This window comes from Grammomys surdaster, unplaced genomic scaffold (genome assembly GCF_004785775.1).
Source record: "Grammomys surdaster isolate TR1022 unplaced genomic scaffold, NIH_TR_1.0 209, whole genome shotgun sequence".
Lineage (NCBI taxonomy): Eukaryota > Metazoa > Chordata > Mammalia > Rodentia > Muridae > Grammomys > Grammomys surdaster.
Window position 1 is genome coordinate 261,713 of NW_021604654.1, and position 23,261 is coordinate 284,973.

General features: G+C 59.3%; 2 protein-coding genes and 1 long non-coding RNA gene across 5 annotated transcripts in view; 1 reads left to right on the plus strand and 2 right to left on the minus strand.

Annotated features, from left to right (window-relative positions):
• The window catches only part of Nfic (nuclear factor I C), a 27,739-nt gene extending 8,644 nt beyond the window's left edge, over positions 1–19,095 (plus strand). The window contains exons 3-10 of one of the 3 annotated variants that reach the window (XM_028771565.1): positions 7,961–8,032; positions 9,415–9,489; positions 9,593–9,716; positions 10,144–10,268; positions 11,690–11,815; positions 13,222–13,406; positions 14,849–14,923; positions 16,951–19,095. In XM_028771565.1, the coding sequence (XP_028627398.1) occupies positions 7,961–8,032; positions 9,415–9,489; positions 9,593–9,716; positions 10,144–10,268; positions 11,690–11,815; positions 13,222–13,406; positions 14,849–14,899 (758 nt within the window). In that variant the 3' untranslated portion in view covers positions 14,900–14,923; positions 16,951–19,095. The remainder of the gene's footprint in view (positions 1–7,960; positions 8,033–9,414; positions 9,490–9,592; positions 9,717–10,143; positions 10,269–11,689; positions 11,816–13,221; positions 13,407–14,848; positions 14,924–16,950) is intronic. The other 2 variants (XM_028771566.1, XM_028771567.1) reach the window with 2 other exon arrangements.
• On the minus strand, positions 6,141–8,277 carry LOC114624614. The gene is made up of 2 exons (XR_003711960.1): positions 7,878–8,277; positions 6,141–6,354 (listed from the first exon to the last, which is right to left on the minus strand). It is a non-coding gene; the product is annotated as an uncharacterized LOC114624614 (long non-coding RNA).
• A 3,301-nt stretch (positions 19,096–22,396) lies between the features above and the next one.
• Positions 22,397–23,261, minus strand: part of Smim24 (small integral membrane protein 24) — a 7,161-nt gene continuing 6,296 nt past the window's right edge. The window contains exon 4 of the mRNA XM_028771792.1: positions 22,397–23,062. Within this exon, the coding sequence (XP_028627625.1) occupies positions 22,939–23,062 (124 nt within the window). The 3' untranslated portion in view covers positions 22,397–22,938. The remainder of the gene's footprint in view (positions 23,063–23,261) is intronic.

The window sequence follows — 23,261 nt, forward strand, 5'->3', positions numbered from 1 at the left end:
CAGACACAGCCCTTAAAGGGGGCACCAGGATGCAGTGTGCACAGGCCATGCCAACGCCACCACCACTGTCGCAGACACAGCCTTTTGCCCATTATGACATTTTCCCAGAATGCTTTGACTGTATTCCAGAACCCTAATTCCCAGCTCCTTTGTCCCTCCATCAGACATTTTTTGGGGATGCCTTAGGTTGCTGCGTGGCCCAGCTTGGGTCTCCTGCCTCAAGTCCGGCACTGAGATCTCAGGCCTGTGCCTCCATGCCTCAGCAACACTTCTGGAGTCTGGGCAGTGCCAGCAATGCAGAAGCCAGTTAGACAGAGGAAGAGACAGGGTCAGAGAGGAGGGCTGCCCCGTCTGGGATGTCACAGTCAAGGGAGAGCCAAGGCTTGCCAAGGCCACCAACGCCCCGCGCACCACACCCCCACACTCCCGCAACACACACACCTGAAGCGCAGAGGTCAACCTGACCACCTCTGTGCTCCCCTACTAGGTCACTGAGAGACTGGACCCCCAGTCTGCTCCTCAGGCCGGCCCCAGCTCTGTCTGAGCCAGCAGGTATCAGTTCCGTGGAGAGCATGGTCTCTTGTCCCCCTCCTGCCTCAGGGGTCCCACCCCGCCCCCACCCCTGCAGTGCTAACACTGGGGTGGCAGAGCTTGGGTTGACCTCTTGGGGGGCACAAGGATCAGTGCTGGGGTCTGACAGGAAACTTGGAGCGATGGAGACAATGGTTTAAACTGGTGGCGGTGGTAGGGGTCGGGCTGGCCCTCGGTACTGTCCCCAGAACCGCAGATACTGCCTGTCATCACAGCACATGGGAGTTCAGGGCCAGCCTGCACTACATACTGAGCTTAGAGCTGACCTTGTGTCAAACAAAGAAGTAGGGGGAGCAGCGGAGGTCGTGAGGAGCCTGAGGAAGACAGGGTCAGCCAGGGCAAACGTCCTGGGATCACAAAGCCCAGAGCACAGACCAGGGAGGAGCGTGCAGGAGCACTGGGATGCGGGCGAGCTGGTGGGGGAGGCAGCGGCGGGAGGAATGGAGTCAGGCTCCCCGACTTGGCCTGCTTTCTGGAAGGAGTCTGGGAACGCTGGGCCACAGGAGAGGCGGCTGCCAGCCCGCCCTGCCCCCGCCCCTCCGCCCCGCTGGCAGCCTGCGAAACCCGAAGCGCGGGCAGGCGCCGTGCCAGGGGGAGGGGTGCCAGGCCCGCCCAAGCCGGCAGCTGCCAACCCAGATGGTGCCCATGTGCTGGTCATGGCCGGACTCGCTTCCCGCCAACAGCCACGGGGACGGGGTGGCTGCCACGGCGGGATCCGGGGCTGGAGTGCGAGCTTGCGAGGGCGGGGGCCGGGGGAGGGGGAGCTCCACGCTGCCCCGGTCGGTGCTGGGATAGCAGGAGGCGGGCCTGGGGCGCCTTCCCGGGCGGGGGTGTGGCTTCAGGAAGGACTCGCCCCTCCCTCACGGGGGCGGGGCTCCGCCCTGACCACACCCCCGGTGTATCATTGACGTATTCTAGGCGGGGCTCCACGCCGACCACGCCCCAGTCTCGCTGCTCCGTCTTTAGGGGAGGGTCGCCCCCACTTTCCCAGCCTCACTTTCATTCATGAGCTGCGACCCCTCAGCTGAGTCCCTGAATAACAGATCGAAACTCCTGAAAAATAATCAGTCACTGCACAACCACCCACCTGTCAGTCTGGCCCAGGGCAGCAACAAGAGTTCTGTGATGTTAGGGCTAGCTGAGGCTACAGAATGAGACCCTGTCTCAAAAACACCAGACTCACTGTGTAGCCCAGGCTAGCCCACTTCCTTCTAGATCCTCGGCCTTTGCAGTCTGCAGAAAGGAGCGAGGGCCCACTGTCTGCTCAGCATCCTCGAGCCTGTTTCCCCATCGGGACTAGGGGCCCCACGGCCATGCATGTCTGCTGGGATTGTAGTGGCTGCAGACACCGCTGGGCAGCTGTGGTGTCGCTTGCTGACCCTCGGTCCTGGGCACGTGGCTGGCCGGCTCTCGGCTTCTCCAGGGTCCAGGCCTGCCAGGGTGGGGAGGGGGCGGGTTTGAATGGGACTGGTAAGAGGCTAGGGCACGGGGCTCCACCCGCAGGCTGTGCAGCCGGGAAACCTGACCGTCTCTGGTCTCTGCCATTTCCTCTGCTAAAGTGCAGAAAGGTGTCGAATACCGTCGTTCCTGTGGCAACGCATGTGCTCGGAGTGTGGGAGACGGGGTCACCCTGGGGCGCCCGTGTTCTGGGGGTCAGCAGTGGACGCCATCCCCCTGCACCTGTGTGCCCACAGTTGGCGCCCTGGCCCCGTGCCCGGGACTGGCCGGGGGCAGCTCAGGACATCTCCATTCGTTCCCTCAGACAGCAGCCCCGCTGCCCTTCCGCTGCCTGGGCCTGAAGTCACCGGCGGGTGGGGCTCTGCTGTGGGGTGGGCAGACTCTGGAGACATGGGGTGTCCTGACCAGTCAAGGAAACCGAGGCCCCGAGAGCGAGCCAGTGCCCTTCCATCTGGCCTTGTTTGAGTTTCAAGACCAGATCTTATGTAGCCCAGGCTAGACTCAAACATGCTACTTAGCTGAGGATGCCTCAGCTTCCTCATCCTCCTGCCTCAAGAACCTGTTCGGTTCTCATTTCATAGGGATTCAAATCAGTCCCCTGCCTCAGCTTCCTAAGCAGAGGGAGAACCCGGAAGAAGCTTTCCAGAAGCCCGTGGTGGGGCTGGGAACTTGCGGAGCCCCAGGTTCTAGAAGGTTCTGGGACAAGTTCTGTTCCGCCTCTGCTGAGGGGAGGCCTGCGGCAGGGGGTCACCTTCCTGTACTGCTGAGTGCCTATACTGCCTCAGATGACACATTCGCGTCACACTAAGGGCTGAGACTGGGCAGGACCTGCAGTCGGGGAGCCCCGCTCCCCGTGGGCCTGAGCCCAGCGACGGGGGTCGGGGAGGCGCGGGGGCGGGGTCCCGGCCGCCCCGCTCCAGGAGTCCTCCCTCCCCACTCCCCACCGGCCCCGCCCGCCCGCCCCGCCCCCACCACCACGACTGAATGGGCCCCTTGTTCCCGGCCACACCCTCCCCTGGGGTCACTCTGGGACAGACCCAAGCCTCAGACAGCCTTAAAGGGCCAGACTCAGGACAGAAGCCCAGAGGCTCAATGGACCCGACCCCCTCACCCGAGACTCATGGGGTCCCCGGGGAGGGGGACAGTGGGGCCAGGTTCCGTGCAGTGATAGGCCACCTGCTGTATCCCGTTGCGCAGGCTGTATCCCGTTGCGCAGGCATGCTGCGTAAAGCAGGCTGAGGCTTCCCTTTCTTTTTGCCTCAGTTTACCCTGCAGGAAGCAGCCTTGCCCCCTTTTCACAGAGAACCAGAGGAAACATTAAAATGCCCCTTCTTTGGAATGCAGAGTCAAGGCCTAAAAGGTCAGTAGATGTATGGCCACAAGGGCTGCATTTATTGAGTGCCTTCTGCATACTGGGCCCTGCTAAGGTAGGTGCAGCAGAGAGCACGGAGGCTGTGTGCAGGACCGTCGCTGTGCCCCAGGGTCCTCCTGATCCGTGGTCAGCGCTGCGCTGCGCAGCCTCGCGCTGCGAGTTCGCTCTCTCTGCGACTCAGTTTCGCGTCTGAGTAATGGGAACAGGACCTAGATTCTGCGCTAGGTTTGAAACTGGTCACTTTTCCTGGCTGCTGCGAGGTTGCAGGGGATTGTGGGGGCGGGGTGTGCCCAGGTGGGGGCCGACGGCGGGGTGAGGGCGGGAAGCAGTGGGGTCCCCTGGTGGGAGCCATCGAGGGGTGAGCCCCAGCCGTGGCAGCCGCCGGCCGGCCCGCAGTGCGCGCCGGTCCCTGCCGGATGGAGCCGCCGGCCCGGCTTCCTTATGTAACCGGGTTATGCAAGGACAACAATTACATAAGGAGGCGCGGCGCGTGGGGGAGGGGCTTAAAGGGGCCGCGTCCGGGCTGCGCCCCGCCCCCTCCGCGGCCCGTCCACGCGCTCCGGTGACGAGCTCAGACGTCCCTTCCAGCCTCAGTTTCCCAACCTGTGAGAGGCGACGGCCTCACCAGTCAGCCTGGGGAGGGCGGCGGGTTGTGACGTACGAAGGGGTGGAGGCTGGACTCGGGCCAACAAAGCCGCGGGCAGCGAGCCACTACTAAGCGCCTACTGTGTGCAAGGCCCTGTTGACTCCGCCAAGAGCCACAGAAAAAAGCCTCATGAGGGTGGAGCACGTGGGAGGCGGTGGATAGCAGAGAGATCAGGGTGCGGAGGCGACTTCCTGCAAGCACCGAGACCTGAGTTCAACTCCTGGTTCCCTGCAAAGGCCGACCTGGGGGAGCTCAAGGCAAGGTGGACCCCGTGGGTGACCTCTGACCCCCAGGGGAGGGAACGGTCACCACTGTCTCCCAAAACCCACCTCACGCCAGTTTCACTCAAGGATGTGATGAAGGAAAGCTGGCCAGGAGGGAGGGGCCCACTCAGTGCTCACAGGCGCCCCGAGGCTGCTGTGGAGGACGCCGACCCTGGCCTCCCTCAGTTTCCCCATCTGGTACCAACTTGGAGCTTAGCTGACAGGAGGCCAGCGGGAACCGGAGGATTCACACTCGAACCCAGGACACGCCCGGCCGACCGTGGGCGCGGGGCCGAGCTCCAAGCCCGGTTCCTGCTAATTGGCCCCTGAGCTACATAAAACCACATCTCAGCCGCTCTGACAGCTGGGAAACCGAGGCCCAAGGAAAACCAGAGAGGGACTCAGAAAGGGATCATTCAGATTCCCCAGGTGTGGCCCCCAACCCCCACCAGCTCCACAGACCGGGGCTCTGTGTTACCTGGGTCATGCAACCCCAGGGGAAGCCAGCCCCTCAGCTGCACTTCTGCAGTGACCTGAAGGGCTCCCCCCCCCCCCCCGCCCCGGGCTCGGGGGCGTGGTCTAGGGATGGAGCCCTGCCTGTAATCCCCTAGTGAGGGTGCTAGGGTCATGGCTCAGCAAACTCCTAGTCGCCCGTCCAGCAGACACTGGAGACCAGGGTAGGTGGGGCTTGTCTGGCCCCACCCCTTTCCATCCTGTCACTCTTACTTGGTTCCTCCGGGTTTCCTGGCCCTGCAAGTGTTTGTAGAAGACCTGTTCCATGTCCACCCATAATGCAGCAGCGAGCACTAGCACCCTCCGCGGAGGAGGGTGAATGCGATGGTGTGTCCCTCCTCCGGCATGGGAAGCCGTGACACAGACAGGGAGGGTCATCCGGAGTCTACCTAGTTCCGAGACGGCCCAGCTGGCCAGGAGCCACCCAGCATAGGGCCTGTCCCCCCCCCACCTCCCAGCCCAGGCTGCTAACCCCACAGGCCTTGAAGACAGGGAAGGGGGGACGGGAGGACCCGAGTTCCCCTGCATGGCTTTGGATGTCCTGGGGCTTTGGCCTGGCTGTCCCCCTTGCGGCCACAGATAGATTCCTGGGACTGGCCAAGAAACCCAAAAATCTGCGGAGTGTAAACACGGGTTATTTTCAGCTTTTCCCGCTGGCGGGTGACACATTTGACTTTGGAAAGGACCAGGGTCCGCCTGGTATTTTTAACCTCCAGTCTCAAAGCCCAGGAGCCACCCAGGTGACAGGGCCTTGGTGTCACTGCCAGGTCAAGGGTGGCCATGGCCACCTGGCCCCATGCCCCAGCTTGGTGCCTTTCGCTTATCCTTGGAGGCCACTGAGCAGGCCACCATGCCCTAGAGAGGGATCCCTGTCCTGGTCTCCCCCACTTGGAGAGGGGTTGACATTGTGTCCCTGCCTGTACCGGCTGGCCCTTCCCAGCCACAAAATGGCCGTCCAGGCCACGGCAGCATCTGGAACCCGAGGAAATGGCTGCCCAGTTAGTGATGTCACCGGCCATGTGGCCTGTCCACCAGCCCTGTGCCTCGCTGCCTCCCCAGCCACATGCACGGAGTGACCAGGCCTGGATGTCCCCTCGGGGTCCCTGAGCTCGGCCATCAGCCACGGCCGCGGGGTGGTTGGGTGGGGTTGTTGGTGCCAGGGGTCCCCCGGGAGGACTTGGCCAGGAGAACCAGTTGGCTCTGGCCCAGGCCCACTGTAGCTGGAAAGCACCAGCCAGATGGAGAGTTCAGCCCCGCCTCCACATACCCAGGGCTCCCCGAGTGTCTGCTGTGTCCATCTGTTTGGCTACCGCTTTTATTTATTCAACAGTGGATTGGCGGGCGTTTTAAGCACTGTCAAGTGCTCTTCCTGAAGTCACACAGCACTGCCAGGCTGATGTTAGTTTCTGTGGGTGGGTGGAGGGTGGCTGTTTGTGTCACTACACGCCTATGACATCAACAGGAAAGTCCACCTCCAGTCCAGCCTTCATTCTGTGTCTCCTGGAGATTTCCTGGGAAGAAGTCCATGATTAGAACCCTGTAGTCTCGACTGGCATTTGGTTGTAGGTGCCTGGGACAAGGCCCGTGTGTATACAGCAGGCATCAGATGTGTTCAGAGTGAACAGACGCACATTCTTATGCCAGACTCGCAGAGACACAGGGGCAGGGTGGGTCAGTGGATCAGGGTCCGTAGCAGGTTGGAACTGAACCAGACATGCGTGGGAGGAGGAAGGGGATTTCCAGGCTCTCTGGACAGGACGAGGCTTGTGCTCCCGCAGCCGGCAGGCACAGTCAGGCTGCAGGGAGCACTACAGCTGACTGCTGGATGCAGGATGCTTCAGTGCCGTCCTAACTAGTCCCAGAGGCTCAGTGCTCCACGCAGCGTGTTACCCCTCCTTGCTGCATCTTGAGTGCAGAGCTGAGCCCCCATTTTTAGAGACGAACGTAGAAATGGGGTGCATGGTCACGTGACCATCCCTAATGCACCTGCCCTGGCCAGGCCCATCAGCGTCACATGACGGCCTCAGAGGCCTTGAGAAATGACAGTCAGGTCACAGCTGCGGAAGAGAAGCTGCTCTGGCATCCCCAGATGTCCTTCACTGCTGGCCACTCGCATGTCCCCTCACCAACCCAGGTCTCCTGTGTCCCAGCCACTGGGGAAGGACATGGCAGTAGCTGCCCATGCTCTGTGTGAACAGACTGGGAGGCCCCGGGGGAGGGGACACCACGGGCCGTTCATGAGCAAAGTGGACTGGGAAAGCCAGGGAGCCGCAGCAACACACAAACCCACACCTGCCAGCCAGCGCCACCTAGGCTTCCTGGGGCGTGGTCAGGGGCGGAGTCCTGCCTGGGAGGAGGAGCAGGGTGTGTAGTACTTAACCAGCCTGCGGCCATGATTCACTTTCAGAATTTTAGGAGGGATTCTGTGAATGAATCCTTGACCTCTGGGCCCACTTATAACAGTGTCCTTGGGATTTAGGGTCAGCGAGTTTTTAGTCAACATCCCCCAACTCCCACCCCCGTATCTGAGGCTACATACAGGAGCTGGGACCTTCCCAGAAGTCTCCAGCCAGGAGGTCCTGCTAATCCTTTGTGCCCCTCTCGGGGACACTGCGGCCCAGGGTCAGACTATACCCCTCGTCCTCCCCTACTCACTCCCCCACACACACACCACAGCAGATCACAGTGTCAGCCAGGGAGGGAAGTATTTTCACATAAAATGGAGGACAAGTGCAGGGGAGAGCCAAGGTGACTCTTGACACTGAGCCTGGAAACCCCTCAGGCCCGACTTAGGAAGCCCCACCACCTATGTGGCAGCCCAGCACTGAAAGTGGGGAGTGCACGGAGGATAGTCAGGACGTCCTAGTGCAAAGGGAGCTTGGAGCCAACCTGGGCTACGTCCTTCCTCACGATAGAAGGATGGGGTGGGGGTCAGGGAGGAAAGGGGACCAGAGGCCTCCAGATTCTCTCTATGGTCCTCAGTCCCCCCATCTGTAATATACGCAGACAGCTGATGCCCACAGGGGTCACTTACTGAAGTCCACACAGCACAGAAATGGCAGGACTAGGATCAGAGATCCCTGCAGTGTCACCAATTGTCCCCTCCTCTCTTGGCAGAAGCAGAGCAGAGCAGCAGCCCCCGGACAGGAGTGGGCTCAGACCAGGAGGACAGCAAGCCCATCACGCTGGGTGAGTCAGCTAGAGCTGAGGCAGGAGGATTGTGACTTAAAAGGGTAGCCTGAACTAAATAGTGGGAGTGTCTAAGTAGTGGGTGGGGAGGGGCATGGCCAGGGTGGAACCCTGCCTAGAATCCCCCAGTAGGGGATGGGGTGTCTCCAGTAGTGGACCTCTGCCTAAGATGCCCCCCAGGAGAGGTCTAGGGGCGTGATCAGCATCGAGCCCCACCTAGAATCCCCCAGCTAGGGGGCGTGGTCAGGAACAGAGCCCCACCTAGACTTCCCCAGTGAGGGGCTGGGGGCGTGGTCAAGGTGGATCTCTGCCTAGAATCTCCAAAAGAGGGGTCGGAGGGGTCCTGCTTCCTTTGCAGGGGCGGGGGGGGGGGGGCCCTTGGCTCGGATCTCCCTGGTGGTTGGACAGTGGTTTGCTTACATCATGGGCCTTTGTTGCAAACACAGGTTTTCGGGGGAGGGGAGAGCAGGGAAGCGCAGGAAGCCATTTACTGGGCTTGGAAGGGAGAGGCACAGGCCTGAGGCCTGCAGCCGGGCTGTGCCAGGAGGCTCGTGACCCCGGCCATGACCCTGGGTCCTCCTGGGCCTCTTCCTGCCTCCTCCCTTTCAACCAGATGGTGGAAGAAGGTGGGCCCCAAGGGAGGATCCCAGTGGTCAGGGCTCCCTTGCCTTTGGACACGGGCCTGGTGGGCGCTGTACAAACAGGAAATTCCCCCCCTTCCGCCACCATTTGGGTCAGCAGGAAACGGGCGGGACACTTCCATTGGGCACAGCAGGCCCACCCCAGCCACAAGGGCGGTACTCAGTGCTTGTGGACTGTGCTGCCCCCTGGGGGCTGGTCCCACTGCTGCTCAGCCCTGTGTGCGCTCTGCTGCCGGCTCAGCCCTGGGGACTGCATTTGCACCCCTGGGCCTAGTACTGACCGAGCCATGGCGTCTCGCTGTGGTCGGGTCCAGCCTGCACCCGCCCCCACCCGCAGTGAAGCGCAGTAGGTAGTTCCAGAATCTTCCTTCATACCAAGTCTATGTCCAAAAGAGCAACCATCCCCACAGACCATCCCCCAAGTCGGTGATGCTGCTCGAGGCTCGTAGTTCTCCATCGTGGCTACTTCCCGCCACGGGGCACTGACAGCTCGTCCCCACCACAGCATAGGGCGCAGAGCCCAGCAGCCCGGCGGTAGAAGCCTTGCTGCCAGCGTGGGGACACGATCATCCACGTGACAGCTGGGCATGGGCTCAGCAGTGGGTATCACGTGACCGTCGGGCTCGGCTGGGGTAAGGGGTTGCAGGCTCCTCGTGGGGCGTCACCCTGGCTGCAGGGGCACCACGGAGAAAAGAGGCGGCTATCTTGGCCTACTGACCTCTGACCCCGCGCGCTTTCCAGACACCACAGACTTCCAAGAGAGCTTCGTCACGTCAGGCGTGTTCAGTGTCACTGAGCTGATCCAGGTGTCTCGGAGTGAGTGTCCCCGCCCTCGGCCCCTCCGTTCCAAAGTTGGGTTGGTCACATGGGGCCACGGGGCTCCGCCCTCCCCCCTCATGGGATCCATCTCCTTCTCCAGCGCCTGTGGTGACCGGAACCGGACCCAACTTCTCCCTGGGAGAGCTGCAGGGCCACCTGGCATACGACCTGAACCCGGCCAGCGCCGGCATGAGAAGGACTCTACCCAGCACCTCCTCCAGTGGGTAGGTGCCAAGGTTACCCCGCTGGGTGCATCTGGGTCTCAGCTTCCCCACCTCCTCTTCTCACTTTAGCTGACCCACTGTTCTGTCTGCAATACCTGTCTTTACTTTACAAGTGGGCTGATAAACTATTTATCCATCAAAACTCGAGTCTTAGTGCCCGTTCCCCGAGCCCTGGTAGGCCACTGAGTCCAACAAGTTTCTCTGGAGATCTGTAGGACAGAGAGCGGATCACGTGATGTGTCTGCTTCCTATATGACACCCTGCAAAGACACTGGGGTGTCTCTCGCTTCTGCCCCTGGTGTCTGGCAAAGGGTAATTGATAGGATGCGGTCCTGGGATGACTCCATAACTCTCCCTACGAACCGGAAGTTAGCCAGCTCCTCCACCATCTCCGTGGAAACTGGACTGTTAACCTCACCCCCTCCAGGAGCAAGCGGCACAAGTCAGGCTCGATGGAGGAGGACGTGGACACGAGCCCCGGCGGCGACTACTACACGTCGCCTAACTCGCCCACGAGTAGCAGCCGCAACTGGACGGAAGACATGGAAGGAGGTAGGACCAGAGGCGCACCGGGCGGGAGCTAGGCTAGTGTTGCAAGGCCTCCTGGGAGTTGTAGTCCAGCCGTATGTTACTTTACTGTGAACTAGATATTCCAGCCTGAACACTGCAGGTACCATAAGTAAGAAGCAGGGGAGCGGTGGCGCGCGCCTTTAATCCCAGCACTTGGGAGGCAGAGGCAGGCGGATTTCTGAGTTCGAGGCCAGCCTGGTCTACAGAGTGAGTTCCAGGACAGCCAGGGCTACACAGAGAAACCCTGTCTCGAAAAAACAAAAACAAACACAAAAAAAGAAGCAGACCCGAGTCGTAGGGCCTCCTGGGACTTGTCCTGTAGCCAAGTCCGGAAATGAGGCATCCCCACAGCACTTGGTTCCAGATGCCCCCCGAATCCTGGGCATCTCAGAGCTGCATCTGTACACCCCTGAGATCGCAGCCCACGGGAGTCATCGAGCCCAGCCTGGCAGCCTTTTGGTCACGCCAGCCGCTGAAGCCTTCGTTTCTCCGTTTGCAATACCCCATGGCCATTCTTGAAGCATCGCAGGTGGGAAGGGGTCTAGTCAACCGCAAACCCCAGCTCCACCCCTAGGTGCTATGAGACCCCCTGCCAGGGGAGCAAAGTCTCTGGTCCTAGTCAGTGTCCAGGGCAGGGACAGGAGAGCCCAGAGTTTTCCACAGGCTAGGATGTAGATGGGGGAAACTGAGGCCTGGCCGGTGGGGGCGGGGCACGTTGGGCCTCTGAGGACCTCGCTTGGCGCCAAAGGCTGGACACAGACAGGCTGCCCTAATCTGCTTAGTGGCCTTAATGAGCCTGTAATGGGGACAGTCTAGACAGGAAGGGCTGTCTCTCACACGAGCTGATGCTGCCCTGGGGGACCCTGGGTAAGACATCTGACTGATGAGGTCAGGAGGACTGACAGCCACAGTGAGGCGCTGTGGCCACACTGGGTGCTGCTCCTAGAGAGTCTGACCTCATCCCTTGTAGTCCTCCCGTGTCACCCCAAGGGAGGCAGGTGTCCACGGCTGTCCGTTCCCTCACAGCCTGTGATGGGTGTTGGCTGACATAAGGGCAGAGACAGCAGATGCAGACTGCAGTTGGTACCCCAGCACTTGAGCAGCTGGGGCAGGAGGATTGCAATGAGTTGGAGACTAGTCTGAGCCAGTGAGGTAGGGACTGTTGTCCACCCCAGCATCAGTGTCCTCAGGGCATGGGGAACAGAAGGGGTCCCGCCTTGAAGACAGGTCAGGGCCTCTCTCCTGTTTGTGGCTGTGTGTTATTTCCCCATGTGCTCTCCTGAGCCACTGGAGGACTTTCTGAGTGTCCCCCACAACATTCCCAGTACAGCCTTGGGCTTGGGGGTGTGTGTGATATCACTTGCTGCCCCTCAGAGATGGAGACTTGGGTCCCCTCCCCACAGGCATCTCATCCCCAGTGAAGAAGACAGAGATGGACAAATCTCCGTTCAACAGCCCGTCCCCCCAGGACTCCCCCCGGCTCTCCAGCTTCACGCAGCACCACAGGCCGGTCATCGCGGTACACAGCGGTGAGTGTCCTGATTGCCACCAGCAGAGCCACCAAAGTGCTGTAGGTTTCTGAGCATTGGTCCCACTGCTGAGCCTTCCAGCCAGGAAAAAAGCTACTGTGGTATGGTGGAGATGGCCGGCCCTGGGTGACGCGGCCTGTGGGAGCACCAAGTGTCACCTGCAGAGTGACATAAAAATGTGATTGGTGCCTGACCCCAAGTGGCTAGTTCATTAACTCCGACTGTATGCATGCCAGGGAGGCCGTACGCTGTGACCCTGATAGAGCCCTGTGAGGGTAGAGACACGGTCATGCGACCCTCTACCCTGGGATGGGGACAGGGGTGGGGCGACCACTGTGGAGAGAGGAGTTAGTGATGCCCTGATGACACTGGAGTATTACAGAGCTGTGCACAGGAGCAAGGCTCTGACATTCCAGCCTGGAGGCTTGTAGGTTGTATTTCACAGTGTGTGCTCTGTGACAGGAAGTGAATTCATGGGAGGCCTGGAAGGGGGTGGGGCAGTTGTCACAGCATAATGTTGTGAAAATAGTGGAGATTATAAAATTGGACATTTAGGAGCCGGGCGGTGGTGGCGCACGCCTGTAATCCCAGCACTTGGGAGGCAGAGGCAGGTGGATTTCTGAGTTCGAGGCCAGCCTGGTCTGCAGAGTTCCAGGACAGCCAGGACTACACAGAGAAACCCTGTCTCGAAAAACAAAAAAACAAACAAACAAGAATTGGACATTTAAATATGGACTTCTCTAAATTCACATTTAATTTTGTTCTAATAACTCACTTGTATATTAGAAGCAAAAACGATTCAAATGACTCATAAACTTTGCATATATCACAACATAAAACTATAGACACTTATTAAAATATTTATGTAAAATTAATACATACATGTAGCTGGATTTATTCTGCTTTGCTAGACTTTTGGCTATCAATTTCAGAATAGAGGGGTCACATAGCTGTGTTTCAAATGAGGGTAATTGTTGGGACTGAAGGGAAAGTGGAAGAAGATGCCCTTATGCGTTAGCTAAAATATATTTAAATTATATTTTTAAGAACTTGGACATTTAGTTGTAACCAGGCAACACCTCACTTTGTAGCCAAGACTGGCCTGGAACTCACAGCAATCCTCCTGCCACAGCGTTGTGAGTGCTGGGGATGTGCCTGGGGCCACCGTGTGTGCTGGGGAGCTGGGGAGTGCTCTGCGCACTGCACCCAGGCCCTGTATTGTCCTTTCTGTCCTTTCTCAGGGCTTACTGCCTGGTTCTTTGTGAAAAAGACCGTTGGCCACAGAGCTGCACTCACCCTGCTCTGCCGGGGAGCCTCTGTGGCATACCTTTAGCTGAGGCAGGAGGATAGCCTAAAGTTCCACCCAGACTGGGCATCATGAGAGTTTGGGGACCGTCTGTCCACAGGCATTGCGCGGAGTCCCCACCCATCCTCGGCCCTGCACTTCCCCGCCACGCCCATCCTGCCGCAGACTGCTTCCACATACTTCCCCCACACGGCCATCCGGTACCCGCCACATCTCAATCCCCAGGACCCGCTCAAGGATCTGGTGTCCCTGGCTTGCGACCCGGCCACCCAGCAGCCCGGACCGGTGAGTGCCAGCTCTTACCAGGGCGGAGTGGGGCAGCCTCGGTCAGCTGGAGAGCCTGGCGGCTCCATGGCTCTGGTGGTGGTTTGTGCCAAGCACAAGATGTCTAAGATGTAAAGCGTTCGGGAGGCTGAGACAGGAGGGTTGCAGCAGGTTCAAGGCCAGCCTGGGCTGCACAGTGAAATCCAGTCAAGTGACAGAAGGCACGCGGGACTGGGGCACTGGCTCTTGAGGAGAATTTGGGGGAAATAACTGTTTGGTGTGCCGTGTCGCAGTGTGGAAGGGACGCAGAGCCACAGTGGATTGAAGTGATAGGATGTGATTTCAAGCCAGCCAAGTCCCCATGGGTCCCCTCCCCACAGCCAGACACGCATACCCTACATATCCCGAACCACAAGTGACCTTTCCACACAGTTTGCGTCCTGCCTAATCGCAGGGACTCTCCTCTCTGTCTCTCAGTTAACACAGTTACCTACATCTGTCTGCGATCACGCAGTGAGGGGGCTGGGGGCGTGGTCAGTCGTGCAGCCCCACCTAGGATCCCCCACTAATGGGCTGGGGGCGTGGCCAGGGGTGGAGCCTCGCCTGGACTCCAGTGCTGGGCTGGGGGCGTGGTCAGTCGTGTAGCCCCACCTAGGATCCCCCACTAATGGCTGGGGGCGTGGCCAGGGGTGGAGCCCCTGTTTGGTATGCAGCAGGAACTTTGCAAAGTCCTGTCCCTTCTCCCGCCTTGTGCCTTTCTTGAGATCCACTCTCCCCTTTCTGACCCCACACAAGCTGCTCCCTTCTGCCCCGGGAGTGCAAGAACAGCCCTGGTCCTTTCCTCCCTGGCACCGAGGTTCCTCAGCCCCAAGATCTGATGGCTAAGACTGAGATAGTAGAGCATGAAGCACAGAGACACAGGATTGTCATGTCAGCATTCAGGGGGCTGAGACAGGAGGATAGCTGCAAGTTCAAGTCTGGCCTGGGCTACAGGGAGAGACTCTGCCTCAGGAAAAAAAACATCAAAAGTCAGCTAGATGATAGATAGAATTTGTGCAGATACTCCATCCGCCCCACACTCTCTACGAGGGAAATCAATAAATAAAACTCCCTTAATTATTGATGACACCGTGTGCGGGATGCCGCCAGCCTGGCCGCAGCTGGAACACCCTGAATTATTCACAGCTGGCCTTTGATTATTAATATTTTATTCGTTGCTTCAGCCCAAGGCTAGTGCCCCACGTACCTCACCACCTAGGGACCCCAGCCGGGATCCCCAGGTCACCCAGGACCCAGGCTCTTGGAGTGGCCAGATTTGCCCCTGAGGGGTGATGAGGGCGGCACCCCCCAAGACCACTGCAGCTAGGTATGAAGGCAAGGCTGTGTGACTCCCAGGCAGCAGACACCCTCTCTGGGCCCCGTGCTCTGGTGCTAACGGGCTCTGGTCTCTCTCCTCCCCGCAGCCTGCTCTCCGCCCGGCACGCCCCCTGCAAACAGTCCCGTTGTGGGATTAGGACGGAGGGATCCTCTTGGGACAGGTAGGGGCCGAGAGGCCGGCTGGGGGGTGGGGGGTGGGGCAGAGGGGCCGGCCTGGGGGGTCAGGGACAGCAGGCCTGCTGGCCACAGCCCTGGCAGGGACTCACAAGAAGCCAGCCTCTCGCTCCCAGCCCGGGCCTTGAGCCCCCCTGGGTGTGAGGTCTCCTCCACCCCACCTGCCGCTCTATGGCTCCTGCCCGGCAAAGCACCCAGGGTGGGGTCTTTATTTAGTTGGGGAACTGGGGCTCAGAGAGGAGAGGCAGCCAGCCCAGAGTCACACAGTACACTGCAGGCCAGGGCTTCTCTGTGCTCCCCACCTTCCTCTCCAAAGAGGCAGAGCTGAAAGGGAGGATGACTGGAGGGAGAGTGCAGAGCAGTTAGAGTAGGAAGCTAGTGTTGGAGAAGAGGCTCAGAGAGGAAAGGCAAGTTGCCTGTGGTTGCGCAGCGGTGGTCACCTCTGTCCTCACATTGATCAGAGGTTGCCTTGGGACCCTCTGTAGCTGTCCAGGTTCCTTTACGTGGCTCAAGAAGCCTTGGCTGTGACTGAGACCAGAGGCCTGGCTGTCCCTTCCTCGGGATCAGCCCTGGCAGCCTCCAGAGCCCAGCCCCCTCGCGAGGCTGGGAATGTTACCGACTCACAAGCCGGCCTCACGCCTTCCTGGCCTGCCCCCACCCCAGCCCTCCTGGGCCTCCTCTGGGTCAGGTTTTCTGAGGTCAGGCCTCTGCCATTGACCCAGTGACCAGGCCTGGGCCATGGAGGAGCAAGCGACGTGGGCTCGGCAAGGGGAAGCCGGCCCGGGAACGCGGCCTCCTCCCTGGGCAGTCTAGGGAAGGTTTTAGGGGAGGGAGAACGGACGGGACTTCCTGAGTGGGGAGGGGTGTGGACAAGATCGGCGCCCCCGCCGGGAGTCAGGAGGCTGCGAGCCTGCGGCGCCCCCTCCCCCAGGCCCCCCCGCTTCAGCCCCGGCCTCCGCTCATTCTGCCCAGTCAGCACTTTCTGGCCGGCTGCATTGTTATTCCTGGCTCGGCCTCCCTGCAGCCGGGTCCCCCTTGCCCTCCCCCCATCTGCACACCGACCATACTCCCCCCAGGCCCCTCATAACCAAGCACACCAATACCCCCGGGGGTCTGAGGTTCCAGCCCCTCTCGCTGCCTGGGATGACAGCACCACGGTCCCCACAAGGCAGGGTCATACCCCACCCTGTCTGGTTGCCAACGGAAACCAGACATGAGGTAAGGGATGCAGGAGCTTCAACTTGGCTGAGGGCGGGGCCGGGAGGCAGGCCCCGCCTCCTTTGCAAGCAGCCTCACCCCCCACCCCTGCCTGCACTCTCAGGTTCCAGGCTAGACAGGACTCCCAGGACAGTGCTCCACTGACACCCCAGGAGTCTTGGAGAGGAACCCGACTGGGACATGTCCAGGCTGGTCTTGTCCACTGTCTGAGGCCAGCCAGGAACTTCCTAGCTGGGGCAGGGGCATGATTGTTGAGAAGACAACGCCAGTGTGGTGGTGCGGGCACCACCTTGTAGTAGGGAAACTGGAGCAGAAGGACGAAAGGCTCAAGGCCTGCTGGCTACAGTGAGTTCTAGGCTAGCCTGGTATACTGAACCATGATCAGAGCCACCCACACGCTGCTTTCTCAGACTCAGGACCTGAGTGGAGCTAGCAGGGAGGGCCCTCAGCCACCCACAGACTTAATATATTCAGTCCCTGACGTCACATGGAATGTACTCACACATCTGTGACGTCGTGCGGGATGTACTTACACTAAGTCCCTGATGTCACACGGGACAGACTTAACACCAACAGGAAAGGGGCATGTCTGCTGTTTTGCTGCTGGGCAGCCTTGTGCAGAGGTGGGGGAGGACGAACGTCAGTCCTGAGGACGTAGATCACACCTGGAGTATGGTCTGGGATTCAGGAACCCACGCGCCGTGGGGGAGGGGAAGAGACGGCTGCTCTCCTGACACCCAATTGTTTTCTCTCTCCCTCTCCCTCCCTCTCTCTCCAATCTCTGTGGCCCATGCAGTCCTGGTACCTGGGGTAGCTGAGGTTGCCTTCCCACACCTCCTTCATCGCTGGTGGAGTCCCAGGGTGACAGTCCCAGCCTGCATTTTTGGTGGAAAATTAGACAGAGTAAGAAGCCCCCTGCCGACTCCCAACTCCACGGAAAAGACAGGAGGAGAAAAGGACAAAAGACAAACAGGAAAAAATAAACCCTTCCCAACCAAGATGACAACGGATGGGAGCTTTGGGTCTCTGTGGCACCTGCTGCTGATGGACGGCTGCCTGCAGCCCTTCTGCACCCTGAGGACCCTGCCATCACCCACAGACCAGGCAAGCCTGGCCTGGTACCTGCGCCCAGCACCAACAGATGGGCAGGATGGACGGGGTGGGCCACCCAGCCAGGCCACCTCTCCCCAGACCCCTGCTGCCAGCCACCAGCGCCAGCCTCCGGGACCTCCGGCCGCCCCCACCGACAGTGTTTGCCAAAGACAGGAGGCTGGAGGTCGGACGTCCCACACAGTGGGCGGAAGAGGCGCGTGGGAGCCGCCCAGCGCTGGCCCTGCTGGGGACAGACATGCCATACAGGTACTTTGGGACCCCGGGGAGGGTCCTGCGTCCAGCCTCCATCTCGGCCCTCTGGCCCCTTTCCTTGCGGACCTCATTTGGAAGGACACATCTCTCTATGCAATTTGTCCCAACCCCAGCATGAGAGGCCACGCAGCTCCCGACCGTCCCTCCGGCCTCCCCTCGCACATGGAAAGTATCAGCACTTTGAGAAACAGAGGTGAGGGAACCGGGCCCCCCACGCCGAGGTTCCTGGAGGCGGGAGGTGTCGCGATCTAAGTGCCTAGCCCCTCCACCCACCCGCGTCCACCTCGTCCATCGGGGACACCGAGCGGCTCGGGCACCCCACCCCCCGTCTCCGTGTTCCCCGCTCTCATCACCGCGCGCCCTCCGAGCTAGAGAGATGGGACCCCAGGGGGGTAGAGCTGGGTGTCCCGAAACCCAGGCTGGGGCTATGCGCCGTCCCCCTACACTTCTGCCAGTGCCTTACTTCCTGGAGACACACCCTGGGGTACCCCACAGCAGGGGGATGCCCCCTTTGCACTTTGACCCTCCTGATGATGTGGGGCCCAGCACAGGGACCAAGAAGGCTGGTGGAAGTGCACTCGGATCCCAGGTGGGAGGGCTCTGGGAGTGATGGGGTGACAGGGTGGACTGCTGGCTGGGGTCCCCCATCTGCTATGCGTACTTCACTGGCCTAAAAACACTAAGACTAAGACGGGGTGCAAGGGCCATGCCCCAACCCCAGCTCTGCAGCCCCCGTACGCACCCACCCAGTCCTATCTTGGATGGCCAGCCGTGGGAGGGATGTTGGTCCTTTTAAGGTCACTAAACCTACAAAGGCCCCTCCTCCCCAACCACCCATCTTGGCCCCATCATACTTGGCGCTGTCATGTCCCCTCCCTGCGGACCCCGCCCCCCCGCCAGGCCCCACCCACCTGCAGTCCTCCCTGGGATACTGGTTAAGTACAAAGCTCCTCAAGACTTGCCCAGTCTTCATGGCCTCAAACCCCCACCATCTGTCCGTCTGTCCTCAGGGACCCTCCAGTAGGGGGACCACTGGGGACATCACGGAGGCCACTGTCCAGATGGGGTTCAGGCCAGTGGGTGTGGGATGGGCCGTCTGCAGGGTAGACCTGGCAAGTCCCCTCTGATTCCCCCCCAAGCCAGCCAGCCGGGTCCCCCAGGGGTCAGAGGGGTCAGGACAAAACCAACTATTTACCTAACTGCATGGTGCTTAAGGCCCCGCGACACCCAAGAGCCCCCTTCCCCGCCGGGCTGCTGTGTGCATGACAGGTCCGCCTACCCACCCACTTCCCTCACCGCCTCTACTAAGAAAGAAAAAAAAGGATACTATATATATACATATACATATATATATGTATAGATCCTTACCAAAAAAAGAAAAAAATCCATTATTTCCAAATTTGCACGAACTTTTTACCACAACATGTGCCTTGCTCTCCCGAGGACAAGTATTAACTTTTAAATAATATCTGCGCACACAGACGCATGCCCTGCACGCATAGTTACAAACAGACAAGCGATTACATGAAATAAAAAATAAAATCCAAAAGGGTGGTATTTCTATTTGTAAAGAAAAGAAAAAAATCAAATGAAAGCGAGACTTTTTAATATAAGAAAGAATGCTGGGCGTGGTGGCGCACGCCTGTGATCCTAGCCCTTGGGAGGCTGAGGCAGGAGGATTGCTCTGAGTTCCAGGTCAAGCCTGTGCTACAGAGTAAGACACTGCCTCAAGAAAGGGGGGAGGGGCAACCAAAACATAGAAACAAACAGGAAAAACATCACTATTAAGGAAGTCACAATTGGTCATGGCTTGTGATCCCCGCCCACCCTGGCCCCGCCTCACCCCGCAGTGGGGGGCTGGAGTCACCTGGTGCTCATTCCCTGAGCCCCCCCAACCCTCTGCCCCAGGGCCAGCCTGGGGTCAACCTTCCCCAAGGCCGCCCCTCTGTCTTCCAGCCAACCCACAAACCTGAATATATGCAATATCCGTCCGTCCGTCCGTCCGTCTGTCTGCTCAAGCTCAGCTGTGGGGAGTCCCAGCAGTGGAGGGGACACAGCGGGGCCATCCCAAGTCCGTGATTTCAGTTTTTCTTTTTCGGTTTTATTGTTTGTAGTTGCCTTTGGGTTTTTGTTGTTCTGTTTTTCTGTCTTCTGTTAAATCTGCTCTTAAAGTTCACCAAAGCTAAGATAGTTGTCAGGGGCTTAGCGGGGCTCCAAGCCATCCCCTTGCTTCTTTCTGCCCCGGCCCCACCCGCCACCAGTCCGCCTGTCGCCCCACTCAGCCCTGAGTGTTGGGTGCTGGCAGAGAGGCCATGGCAGGCTCAGCATGATGTGGGGACCACCGCCCCACCCACCTCAGCCCGGCGTGTCATGTGTAGGCCTGGCTGACTTACAGCTTTTTCCTTCCTCAGCCTGTCCACTCCCGTGCCAGGAGAGGTAGCACCATCTCGCAGGGACCATCAAGGCGGGTGAGGGCGGGGACAGTGGACAGAGCATGCCCGGCGACAGGTCGGGAGGGGCCACGCAGCATCCCCCCCCCCATTTCTCAGAAGATCTCCAGTTCCCACCCATGGACCCCACACTGGTCCTCAGGTGGATGACTGAAGCACGGCAGGAGATTTTCGTTTCTGTTTTCCTATGTATGAAACATTTTTCAAACATCCTCTCCTCAGGCCACCATCCCTTACCCAGGCCCAAACCCAGCATCGCGCCCTGGTGAAGCCCCCACAGCTGCTGCTTTGGGGTGTAGCCTGTGACTGTTTCCCAGGTGGGAACCAGACGTCTGAGGTCCTGAGCTTGATAATCAGGAATACCCGGGGTGGTGGAAATGACATCAGGGGAATGGCGTCCTTCTGCCCCACCCCTGCCCCGTCCCGGGGATGAACCGGCCAGGCCGTACTACAATGTGGGCAAGCAAGCCGCCCCCAGGCCACCAGCAAATGTCCTGCCCTTTGGGACAGTGCGCCTGGGAGCCGCCTGCAGGCCGGCTTTTGGGCTGTGCAGCATCTGTACATACACATGCATTTACTTTGCAGTTAATCAATCCCTGTAGTGCTGACCACAGTAGCTTCCTCCCTCCCTTCAGTTTGTCCGAGACCCCTGAGTAGCCCTTGCTCCTCCGGGGTACTGGGTTCGAGATCCAGCCACTCAATTTCCCCACTGATGGTTTTGTTTTGATATCTTAGAGACAGGAAGGTCTCCCCAGGTTGGCCTCCAACTGGTGGCCATCCTGCCTCTGTTTCTCAGTTGCTCTGACGACAGGCGTGCACCACCACTCCTGAATTCCCCGCCCAAACCTCATATCTGACCTGTTAATAGCGGTCTTCTCCCTCTGTCATTTGTCCAGCGCTAAGTGTTCCAGAGCACTCAGCTGGGGACTGTCGCCCCACTGCAGGGCCCAGGAGAGAGGACTGGCAGCCAGTCTCCAGATCTTGTAGCCATGATACCAAACAGTCATTTCCCGATCAGTGCCTCACGTCTATCAGATGGTGCAGTTTAGGGGTCCTCCCCCGCCCCCCTCAGTCCCCATCCCTGCTCCCCTAGGATGTGGGACAGGAAACAGCAGGTGCGCTGGGTGGGAGGAAGGCATGTACCCCCAAGCCACCACTCTCCCCTCCCCCAGCCTCACTACCCTAGCTCGGGGTACCCAGCTGGATACCCCCAAAATGTCACACCCCATCCAACCTCAGATCTGATGCAGTCACCTGTGCCCACTCAAGACTGAGGGTTCAGCCTAAGCACCCCGACTTGCCCTGCAGCACCTGACAAGCATTGTGTTTGAGGGACTAGACTGGGCACGGGGCGTGCAAGGCACTCCCGGGTTCAGGGAGTGGGAGGGGACTGTTTCTGTTGCTCCTCCCCCTGGCCGCCCTTGTTTGCTGGGTGTTTTCCTGCAGAGGTCTTTTGGGTTTGAGTTTTCCCCTTCAGCCACTTGGTATTTTACTCCGGGTCGCTGCACCTCTGCTCTGACCGTCAGGTTTTCCTAACCGCATTTGCGTGGTCTGTGTAGGCCTCTGCCCCTCCTCCCAGAGCACACGGGGGGGGGGATCTGGATGGGGAGCAGAGGGCGCCCCAGGCCACTCACTGCACAGCCCTGCTCACAGCATACTCCACTCATAACCATAGATTACAAAGTCATTTTGATTTCTGGCTTTTGTTTTGTTTTGTGGACCCGCCTGAGCACCACTGACTGCCTGCTATTCCGTTTCTCCCTATGCAAACAAACAAAAACAGTGAGGGGGGTCCATAAAAGATTCAATAAAAGTCAAAAAATGGAAGAAAAAAATGTATAAAAATTAAATAAGCTTAAGCTTTGGCTCTCGTGGTTCTTCCTTCCTGTGCGTCCCTGAAGTGCTCTGCTTGAATCAGGAGGGGGAGCTGCCACCAGCCCCAGGGCCTTTGCACACGCTGTGCTCACAAGCTCAGGCCCATCATGCGGCCCCTCCTGCTGTGGGGCAGACTGCCTAGACTCAGGGGGAAGAGTTTCTGCCCCAGCCTGAGCCATAGGGGTGGCATGGCGGCTCGGGCCTGTCTGGGGGCAGGAGGAGTGTTCAACATCATCTGTGGCTTCAGGGGCAACTTGAGGCCAGTCTGGCCAACATGAGACCAAGTCTCAAAATAAGAAAGAACCCAACCCCCTTACCCAGCGTGAAGAGCTGGGTCCTTACCCGGCGGGAGGGGCTGGAGCCCCCAGAGGCTGGACCACCTTCCCAGTGCCCACAGCACTGGGCAGGAGCCAAGTCCTCGAGACATGAGTCTAACACCATGTCCTTCGTGAGAACCAACTAGACACCTCTGTGGACAGCCTGGGCCCAGGCCAGCTCTCAGTGGTCCAGGGCCCCTGCTTTGGGCTCTGGCCTAAGCCCACATAAAGAGACTACACAGCATTAGGGCCTTTATTAAAGGAAGGTGCTGGGAAGTCACACCGCCCCCTGGTGGCCATTGCTCGAACTGTCTGCCCAAAAGAGCTTGTCCCGGGAGGACTCAAGAACCAGAGACCCTAGGGTGAAACAAGGTCCACGGTCCTTGGTCCTCAGAGGAACCAAGTGACTATGGGGCAGAAAGCTTGGACCACAGGGTATCTCTCCTTCAAGACACAAATAGCACAGAGGGTAGAAAGCCTCCCAGGAGCAGCGATGGGACTCACAAACATACGGGACAGTTAGGTGACACCACGAGTGTGCCTGGAGGGGGCAGACTGGATGTGAGAGAGGATGCAGAAGGAGGGCAGATGGATAGGAGTGGACAACAGGCCAGTGGCCAGTGTATCCGTGGGGAAGGGGATGAGTGTGGGGGCTATAGGGAGAGCTGGCCTCCTCATCTGAGGACAGTTTTCAGACCCAGATGACACCAGTTCAGCTTCAGGTGGTGGCTGCGGCGTGAGGGGTGTGGACGGAACACCCCCAGGCGACAAGAGGCCTCACAAGGCTGTTTTCTTGCTTCTCTCCTCATCTGAGGACTCCTCCTCCAGCTCCAATCCCGCGTTGCTCTGTCCGCCCTTCCTGTCTGCCTTCTTCTTCTTCTGCTTCTTCTTGTCTGTTTTACTGTAGGGTTATGGTGCCACAATGAGAGACTGTCACTGCTTACCAAACCACCTTGTCAGGCTGTGAGGACGGGCTCAGGGGGCTGTGGTGACCTCAGGATGACCCCACAGAAAAGAAAACGTTCATTCCATGGAAAGAAAAGGATGGATGGGTGGGTGGATGGATGGATGGATGGGTGGGTGGATGGGTGGATGGATGG